At 49.1% G+C, this 10000-nt stretch overlaps 2 protein-coding genes across 6 annotated transcripts in view; both read left to right on the top strand.

Annotated features, from left to right (window-relative positions):
* Positions 1 to 7914, top strand: part of LOC125957073 (1-acylglycerol-3-phosphate O-acyltransferase Pnpla3-like) — a 10441-nt gene extending 2527 nt beyond the window's left edge. For 2 of the 4 annotated variants that reach the window (XM_049689483.1, XM_049689482.1), the window contains exons 3-10: positions 4051 to 4283; positions 4370 to 5022; positions 5579 to 5647; positions 5862 to 5967; positions 6034 to 6152; positions 6242 to 6389; positions 6477 to 6597; positions 6892 to 7914. In XM_049689483.1, the coding sequence (XP_049545440.1) occupies positions 4051 to 4283; positions 4370 to 5022; positions 5579 to 5647; positions 5862 to 5967; positions 6034 to 6152; positions 6242 to 6389; positions 6477 to 6597; positions 6892 to 7184 (1742 nt within the window). In that variant the 3' untranslated portion in view covers positions 7185 to 7914. Of the gene's footprint in view, positions 1 to 4050; positions 4284 to 4369; positions 5023 to 5578; positions 5648 to 5861; positions 5968 to 6033; positions 6153 to 6241; positions 6390 to 6476; positions 6645 to 6891 lie in introns of all 4 variants that reach the window. The other 2 variants (XM_049689485.1, XM_049689484.1) reach the window with 2 other exon arrangements.
* Positions 7915 to 8492: 578 nt separating this feature from the next.
* Positions 8493 to 10000, top strand: part of LOC125957074 (two pore potassium channel protein sup-9) — a 2084-nt gene continuing 576 nt past the window's right edge. Inside the window, exons 1-3 of one of the 2 annotated variants that reach the window (XM_049689486.1) lie at positions 8493 to 8956; positions 9025 to 9903; positions 9979 to 10000. The exon at positions 9979 to 10000 is cut by the window's right edge and continues 576 nt beyond it. In XM_049689486.1, coding sequence (XP_049545443.1) covers positions 9037 to 9903; positions 9979 to 10000 — 889 coding nt within the window. In that variant the 5' untranslated portion in view covers positions 8493 to 8956; positions 9025 to 9036. Of the gene's footprint in view, positions 9904 to 9978 lie in introns of both variants that reach the window. The other variant, XM_049689487.1, reaches the window with a different exon arrangement.

The following is a 10000-nucleotide window of genomic DNA, read 5'->3' as shown; positions in this document are numbered from 1 at the left end:
ACAAAGCCCACGCGATGCGATGAGATCATGCTTTTGGTTGAGGATTTTCGTTGGAACTGCCCTTTGGACGCTCGAGGGGTGTTTCCAACACCTGGCTTATCATGTGATTGCCACCTTATCGGACACAAAGAACGGGAGGCAGGAGGGGTCCCGGTGCTGCTGGTCTATCTATCTAATCTAGAAGAGCCCGCTGCACTGCACTCGGTCGGTTGGGGGGGGGGGGCATTCATTGAATTTCCGATCCTTAATCCTGCACTCGATCATAAGCTTCCCAACGAATGAACACGTCAATCGTCCATAAAATTGGCGCACACCGTTAGGGGCAACGCGAGCACCCGTTCCAGTGCGTCATCTGGAACTACGCATTAGAAGGGCAAACCCTGTTGACCTTGAACCTCCCGAATATTTGGCCACGGCCAATGGCGCCACAAAAGGGTGGGGTGTCTCTAACTGTGACGCAAAATGCGGTCCGCAATTCTACAATTTTGCGCAGTTTGATTTGCTTCTGGCTGGCGGAGCGGGCGGCAACGTTATCAGCATATGGGCAAGAATTTCAAGATTATTTTGTTTTCACAACGTTGGGGACCGCCATTCATTCTTGCGGAATGACGCTCGGTTTGATTAGGACGCTTTTTCTACATTTGTTTTGTCTCATTTTTCCATCCATTGGATTCCATCGAGAAGAAGGAAGATTAAGAACCTCGCTCTCCACCCGCCTGTGAACGTGTGACCCGATTCGGTGTCAATTGGGTTATTGAACTTGCGCGCTACTGCCTTCAATTCCATCAACCAGTAATGCGTTAGCAAATGTCTAAAATTATGGCATAAGCAGGTAAGCTGTAACCACTAGCAGCTGGAAATTGGGTTAAAGCGGGCCCCGAGAACTGCTGACATCGTCGTTGGCTAAAAGGAAGTGGGTCTGTTTTGAATACATTAGTAGCAAACGACACATACGATTGCCGGCGTCCATCGTGGCCTTATTGCTCCGTTTCATCAGCATCAATTAACGATGGCCAAACGGTGTTGAGCTCCTCATGCGTTCGTCGTTTGTGTCATCTCTGAAACGTGAACAAACCGCTGCTGGCCTACCGCTGGTCAGCGATCTTTCGCGGTTTTGCAGCTGGTGGTAGTGGTGCTGCAATGGAATCGTACATTGCAAAGTACGTTTACCTACGCGATCCGATCGCGCTTTTTGCGTGGTTGATGATGCGCTCCATTGCTCTCCGTCTTCTTATCGCTCGGCGAGACTAATGGACACACAGACATCGCAAGGCAATAGCTGAGGAGCTGTACCAGCAGCAACAACAATAATATGAAACACTTTCCCTGCCCAACACGCGATCATGCATGCCATTCTTCTTGTAGAGATGAGGGTTAAGCAACAATAAGCCCTTGCAACGGTCCTTTCACCTGGTGCGTGCGTGTGCCAAAGCAACAAGTACAAGTCACGTGTTTACGACGATTCGCGACCACCATGGCGTTGTTTGCTCTGGTGCTGAAGGGGATTTCATACCGTGAGCGTGTGTAGACATGGCCTCTCTGTGCGAAATTGCGTCAACGACGCCGCAACACGGTGCAACGTCAAAACCACGTGCAACAACCACATGTTTTATCGTGACTTGTGACACGCTACATAGATGGACGGACGGTAGGGAGTGTTACGAGAGAGGTCGTGCTCAACGAGACATCTAGGTGAAGCACTTTGCCAACGCGTAGCAGCACGTGGAGCGACAGTTGAATGGCAATGATTTATCCGATTAAAAACATTGACCAATTGATGATGCAGACACACGACGGGGGTGATACATTGGCGCACGTTGCAGCACCTCCTCGACTTCGTCGACACTGTATTAGCCAAGATGCTAATACTATGTTCAACACTTCCTGGCCACTGATTACGAGAACATAGAGAGAGAGAGAGAGATGCGCAGAGAGAACCTCAAATCGTTGTTTCGAATACCACCGATTACGGAATGACGCAAATGCATTGACACGATTTGTTTCTACTGCTACTGCTGCTCCAATCTAATGGTGAGCTACACTAAAACACATGTTTGTCTCTCGTCCTCATTAGCCGTGTGATAAGGGAAACGTAGCGACGATCACGATCGCTTTTCGTTTCGAGGCCAGGCGACCCAAACGCGCGCATCCTTTGTGCCTTTGTGAATCGGCTTAGGAGAAGAGGAAGAAAGGGTCAGCGAGATCAGACTGGGGCTGGCTGGCTTATCATCTATGCAATCTGTCGGGCGCCCTTTATGATCTGCCCGTGCCACTCTGTCGTCTCGTCTGAATGGCGGTGGTACGATCGCATCGGATGATCGGTGTTGTACGCCATGATCATCATGTTGTACGATTACGCTTTTTTTTTTGTTGCTGCCTATAATTCTATGCTTCCTAGCAATCGTTCCTAATGCGGTACTATCACAACAATCACAAACCGATTGACGCCGATTGACGTCATCCTTTGCATTGGATCGGGTTGAGGAGGAAAGTAAATCAGTGCTGCCGCTGCTTCTTATCGTGATTACGAGGCATTGGACAAAACGCTGGACTTGGACGCTTGAAAGCAGCAGCCCACTTCACACACTCCGCACCCCGCTTACTTGCTGATACGCGTGTACGCAATGTTTATAGTTGAAGGTCACGAAGGGTGATAGCGAAAAGTGATTTCCCCGAGCCCCCGAGCCGCGGGGGGCTAAATGATTAGAAATGGCACGAGGGGCGAGGTGGCCATCAATTGCGACGACGACCTTCATCGTTTCTCAGCAATAACCATAGCGCGCTTCCCGTTTATGTCGGTGCCGGCTGCGACGATTCATTTATCCGCAATTTTCAATCTATTTCGTCAATTTGTGTTGGCGCCCGGGTTCGTTGCCGGATTTGTCAGTCTAAATCCACGCTTAATCTTGTATGATAAGATAAGCGAAGCGATAGCTTAGAATTTGCACACATTTTGAGCACAGCGCTGTGTGCGTCGTAATTAACTGCAAGGAGATCAACTAGAAATCAACTCTATCCGAGTTCTCGTTTAGAGACGCGGCGCAAACCAGACCCTCGCGTTCACATCCGCCTGGGTGTCGCTACCGAGAAGGGCTCGTCCGGTTTTCGAAGGGATTATATACGACGTGTGACCTCGAGATTGTTGTTCGTATCTCTTGCGACGCGCCACGATATTTGGCTACGACGCAAAAGCCGTCTAATCGCACGCAGGGAACGAACTGGTCGTGCGCGCGCGAGGCCAGTGACGTGCCTCCAAAAATGTTGCCCACCACACCACACCCACCTAGCCGCAACCGTCCGTCCTCCTTCGCGTTTCCCTTTTTAGGGTTTCTTCTAGAAGCATCTCCAGCCCTCTGGACAGACGTACGCATGCACGCACCATCGGGATAGTTCGTAGAGATACTTTCAAAGATGCGGCAATCGCGGGAGAAGCGACGGCAGGGGAAATCATCCGATGTGGCGTGATGATGCGTGCTGCTGCTGTATACCACTACATAGACGATCGCAGCACGACACCGCAGCAGACGTGGTGGGTGTTGAAATAGCGCTCGTCGGTGTCTGCCGTCGAGACTTATGTTGAGAAATACCAACAGCAGCAGCAGCAGCAGCAGCAACATAGAAGGGCAGCATAACACAGACCACACATTTTTGGAGGCACGTCTCGCTCGCTGGTACCGGTTTCACCGGCTTCCGTTACGACGAAGCGACCGCGAGAGGTGTGTCTGTCGAAGAGACAGACCCGACATGACGTCAGCAGTGAAGGGCATGCATAGCGACGCACCATGTGAGGGGCTTGATATTATCTAATCTTTGCCTCTGGGCGTTCAGCGTTGCTGTGACTGCTCATGGTCCAATTACCTTGCTGCCATGTATAAGGGTTCATGATGGCGCATGCGCTAGCAGCTATAGTGCGCCCTTCAAGCGAGTTTGCAGTGGGCGCATGTGTGTGTGTCTCTGTGTTGACCTTGCGAAGCTGTACAATTGTCTAGATAACACCTTCCGTCGTCACAATAAGGCATCAATTAATCACTGAAATACTATGGTTTGCAGGTGAAATGACGTCGGATTTCTTCCGCGTAGTTAACGAGGCGCGATCGCACTCCCTGGGACCGTTTAGCCCACGGTTCAACATTCAAACGTGTCTGTTGGAGGGACTCCAGAAGTTTCTACCGGCCGATGCCCACGAACGCGTCAACGGTAAGCTGCACATCTCGCTGACCCGGGTGTACGATGGCAAGAACGTGATCGTATCGCAGTTTAACAGTCGCGAAGATTTGCTTCAGGTTTGTAGCCGCCGATCGCTTATGATCACGTGCAACATTGATCTCACTTCCCTCTTTCTCTCTCTCTCTCTCTCTCTCTACCGTAGGCATTACTTTGCGCGTGCTTCATTCCGGTGTTCTCGGGACTGTTACCACCACGGTTCCACGGTGTCCGGTATATGGATGGAGCGTTCTCGGATAATTTACCGACGCTGGACGAAAACACGGTCACGGTTAGTCCATTCTGTGGCGAAAGTGACATCTGCCCACGGGATAACAGCTCCCAGATGTTCCACGTGAACTGGGCCAACACCAGTATCGAGTTATCGAAGGAGAACATTAATCGCTTCGGACGCATCCTGTTCCCACCGAAGCCGGAAATACTGTCCTCGTTCTGCCAGCAGGGATTCGATGATGCGCTCAACTTTCTGCACCGCAACAATCTCATCAGCTGCACGCGCTGTCTGGCGGTACAGTCGACGTTTGTCGTGGCGGAGCAACCGGCCACCAGCCTGGAGGAACGGATTCAGGAAGAGTACGATCCCGAATGTAGCGAATGCAAGGAGTGTACGCAGCATCGCAAGAATGCGCTCGTCGGTAGCATGCCGGACAATGTGCTGACCGTGTTCCAGACCTACATTGAGCAGGCCAACAAGGGTCTCATCAATTGGGTCTTTCGTCATCGAGGAGGCAAGCTACTGACCGCTCTCTCCCTACCGGCCATCCTGCCAGCTGATATCATTTGTGCAACGCTCACCAAGTAAGTGCTCGGAAGTCGCTCGATGATGAATGACGGTCTTTGCAGGAGCTTCAATGCTTGCGTCCACCTATGCAATCTGTGCAATTTCCGCTGCCTCACCCACCACCACCACCGGCACCACCACCTCCACCACCTCCCATGTGCGTTTCATTCGTCTGTTTGCGTCCCCTGTGTCCACATTTTGGGATCTCGTGTTAATGCTTTAGAGTAGTACCGCCTTACTAACCAAACTCCCCGTATTGGAATCAAATCCCCTCTACCACCTCTCCTGCCTACTTCCTTACCCTGCTAAATTTGCCGTCGCCCTGCTACACCGTCACCATCGCGTCACTAGCGCCGTGGGGGACCTGCTGGAGCAAAGAGAATTTCGCTATCGAGTGCTAGGCAACGTGGTGTGTCCCAACATCACGATGGCCGAACAGCAGACACCACAGCACCAGCAGCAACAGCAGCACTGTAGCCAATGTAAACGTCTTCTCTACTCCACTTACCCATCTGCCTCGTCCTATCGTGCCCTTTGGCGATTCCTACCCTTTCCGTTTCCTTCACTCGCTAGACTATCAACGCTCGGACCCCTTGATCAACAGCGTTTCTTGGCGGCCCTCGAGAACCGGATGGTGTACCGGTAAGCGTACAGTCATATTGATCTTGAACAACCGAGCCCACCTGTTCGTCTTGCTGTCTGTCTCTTCTCTTCCCTGTCCACGTCCTTCCTCTTGTTGGTGGCGGAAATTGTAATTATGCCTATGGGCTTGTGTGTGTGTGTATGTGTGTGTGAATGAATGCTGAGCATTACCATGATCCTGGAATCTAATCTGGAATTTCTTTCCAACCAACAGGCTAATGGTTGCGGCACCATCGATAGGCAATCAACTGTGGGCCGTTAGTAAGTTTTTCCTGAAAAATCTAAACCGCATCCTACTGAAAGTGAGTCGGCGTCAGAAGGTAAGCCATCGAGGGAAAGATTTGCCGTGGCGCATTCAGCTAATCTGTCTGTCCTCTCTCGTATAGCAACAGCAGCGTACGGCGAACCTGCAGTGTCATGTAGCATTAACCGAGTATAATCAGAACACTGCCCAGCACCATCACCGTAGCTCGATCATCGACATGCGCATGGATGGCATTGAAGGGTAGGGAGTGCATTGAGAAGTTGTTTAGTTGAATGGAACCACAATAACGCGATTCTATTCCTTCGCTTTTCTCTCGTGAACGTAAACAGCAAGCCCTACAGCAAGGAGATGACACCGAGCTACAGCGGAGGACATCACTCCGTGGTTGGTGATTTGGATGCGTTCGAACACGTTCTGCAGGTTTCGTCGCATCACGATGCAATGTACGCTTACTACTACATGGACGAGGACAATAAGGTAGAATGCGCTGGGACACGTCGATGACGCTGTCCGGAATGGTCACGCTTCTTAGTACTAATCTCTATCGTATCCCCATTTTTGCAGGTGAAAGTTACCGAGATATTCGATATGAGTGAAAGCGACAATCCCGCCATTCAGACGGCCAATGAGCGTGAGCTTAATCAGCAGCTGGAGTTCGATACTGACTGGGAAACAACACAGCCAGGTACAAGGCGGAAACGTTATAGTTGGACTTCCACCATGGCACATTGTGTATGTTTGTTTGCTTCCATTTCATTTCCACTCATTTCACACCAACGGCAGTCGAGAATAGATCGCGATCGTAGTTTCCTAACATTTCACATCATCCATCATACCGCACCTTTCCCCTTCATCCACAACCTCGCACTCTACTGTAGTCTTTTCTATTCTGTGTATTAACCGTAGATGTGTTGCGCTTCATGCGCGTAGGTCGCGAATCATGATTGTGATTTGTCTATATGTTGTGTTTTTTTTTCAGATTTCCTCTACACCAACTCGTACGGTGGAGACAATATAATCGACATCGATGAGTATATAGATCCCAGCATTTTCATGCACGGCAATCATATCCTGAACAACAACAACAACAATGAAAGCTCGCCGTATCCATCCATTCCCTGGGAGTGCTCACAGGTGCAGATCGAAGAGCTGCCCAGTGATTTCAACGATCCTTCGCTCCAACCGGAAGCGGACCAGCAAACGAACCTAATGTCAGAGTCGGCCACGTTGCTCCTCAGCAAACCGGCGTCATCCTATTCGATCGAAATGTGAGCCGGACAATTTAAGGTTTAAGCAAGCATTGGATCGATCCTAAGTGACTCCAGTAGCAACGAGCTGTTGCTGATGATAATGCTAATGTGCAAATGGAGAGCACGTGCGTCCTGGCGGACTCCCGCTCGGCTCTTGGCCCATAACAGGTTCCATGAACTATAAAAGTGGAAATTAATGGGTTATCGGTGTGCGTGTGTGCGTATTTAATTAAGAGAAGCAAGTTACCTGAATGATATTACCATTTTATATAAAAAACAACATACCAAGCAGTTATGCGACCAAAGTTAAGTTATCCGTTCCAAAGTCATCATCTTCAAATGCCACACATTTCAACGACCGATGGAATCGATGGGAGCGCAGGACGCTATAAATAGCAGAATGGGCCTTGTTCTGCTGCGTGCCGGGACAAAGATACGTGAGTGCGCTACCCAAGCAGGCAACAGCAGGAACACGTGAGGCAGATAGCCCGCGTCCGAACTGCACAGTAGTGAATCGAATGGCAAATGTCTTAAAGAAGGTTTTCCTTTTTCACACATTGAAGGACTCTTGCGAAGAGGTTATTTTACGATTAGCGTTAACCAAAATCAAACGAGGAACGTGGTGTTGCAAGAATTGTCAGAATTGTCCTGGAGCAGCTTTTAAAAAAGGGAAATGTATGTGATGTGTGTTTTGAATGCAGCAGTTGTTGTGCAAGCTCTTGCCGACTCGTCCAGAGAGCAGAATTGCTTTATTTATTTTATCAACCCGTGTTGTTTCATAGGATCGTCTCTCGTTCTCTCTCTACGCCCCAGTAGTGCCACGAGGAAGGTGATACTGTATGCATAGTAAAGGTTTAAGTGGATCCCCTAAAGCTAATCGAGATGAATGACTTCTACAATACAACGGCTGTGCAATAGTAGAGAATGTGTTCTTGTGGAAGGTGAGCAAGGCGTGGGGCGCGAGAGAACAAATGGGCAACCTAGTTTAGGAAATGATATGAAATGTGCTTTATAGAGGCTCACTGCCAAGTAAGAGGAAAGGTACGCGTCATCAGGGATTAAGGACCACGAAGAAAGGGATGAGGGAATAGTGGCGTAGATAGATAGTTAAGTAAACCAATTTCACCGTAACCGTTGCCACCGTAAGTCTATCCCGTCTCCGGAAGACACGGAGCGATAATTCACTTATTTATATGATTTATTATGAGATCGAGAATAATTTTGAAAAATAAAACCATTCGAAAAACAATCTGGATAGTCAGGCTTTATTTCATGCATGGCAGCAGCAGTCGGGGCACGTGCAAGCAAGCAAGGAAGCATGTCCTTTTTGGTGATGCGTGACATGCGCACTGTGAAAGCAAGTGTCAGATCCTTCGTAGAAGACCAACGTTGGAAAAAAGTCAATCGATATCTCGATAAGGGACAAGGAACTGGCATGTTGGATCATGGTATTATTTTGTCCAACCGATTACCGCTGTGCTGCTTGTAGGTAAACGTGTCCAGTGTATTCCAGTAGTTCCCGGATTAATGTGCCAAAGCTCCGCTCAGAGGTGCTACTTCCATTGCCAAACAGCTGTATTTCCTGCCAAAACAACATGATTCCTCGTAGCTAAGAACAACTCCAAGTAGTGCGAGAGTGCCTGAAGGAATGCCAAAAATCTCATTAGAAGCCCCGTTTTAGAAGATTCAGTCCTACACATTACAATCATCCTCTGATCCGTAAAGCTGAAACGTCTGTGTTAATCTGTTTAGAGAAACGCCAAAGCGTAAAAATCTAACGTAGTCCTTGTGTCGGTGAGTAAATGCCGATGGAAGCGATTAAGAGGACACATTACATTAATTGTCAATTCTCGCCATTGCAGGAGTGAACGAGCATGAAAAAGCAAAACGTAAGGACCATTTCGCTCATCGTTTGCACCTTCACCTATCTGCTAATAGGGGCCGCTGTGTTCGACGCTTTGGAGTCAGAAACGGAAAAGAAGCGCTGGAAGGCACTGAGTGGTTTGTATCGGCGTGATTCGTCCTTGCACCCGAATACACTTACGCTTATACACTCCTGGTTGGACTTTGGTTTTGCAGCAATTGAAAATGTGCTTATTAACCGGTACAATATTAGCGCCGAGGACTTTAAAGTCATTGAGACGGTTATTATGAAGTCGGAACCACATAAGGCGGGCCAGCAGTGGAAATTTTCGGGCGCTTTCTACTACGCGACTACTGTGCTGACAACGATCGGGTACGGACACTCAACTCCGTCTACCGTTAGTGGGAAGATCTTTACCATGTGCTATGCAGCCATCGGCATTCCACTGGGACTGGTGATGTTCCAGAGTATCGGTGAGCGCGTGAATCGGCTGAGCAGTGTGATTGTGCACGCAGTGAAGACTTCGTTCAACTGCAAAAAGGCCATTGCCTCCGAGGTTGATCTTATACTGGTCGTAACGACACTCAGCTCGTTAACGATCGCTGGAGGAGCTGCCGCTTTTAGCAAATTCGAAGGATGGAGCTATTTTGATTCAGTGTACTACTGCTTCATTACGTTGACCACGATTGGGTTTGGTGATATGGTTGCACTACAGAAGGATAACGCTTTGAACAAGAAGCCGGAGTATGTGGCTTTTGCTCTGATTTTCATCCTTTTCGGACTGGCTGTTGTGGCCGCTTCATTGAACCTACTCGTGCTGCGCTTCGTTACCATGAACACGGAGGACGAGAAACGCGATGAAGCACAAGCCATCCAAGTAAGTGTTGTGTTAACAACCGAGCATGGAGCGTCATGACTGATCACTGCGATGCACTGGGTTTCTTTTTTGCAGGCATTACAGATAGCGGTGAAGC

The sequence above is a fragment of the Anopheles darlingi genome, chromosome 3 (genome assembly GCF_943734745.1).
Source record: "Anopheles darlingi chromosome 3, idAnoDarlMG_H_01, whole genome shotgun sequence".
Taxonomy (NCBI): domain Eukaryota; kingdom Metazoa; phylum Arthropoda; class Insecta; order Diptera; family Culicidae; genus Anopheles; species Anopheles darlingi.
The sequence above is the reverse complement of the archived record's forward strand: the minus strand, read 5'-3'. Positions and strand labels throughout refer to the sequence as shown.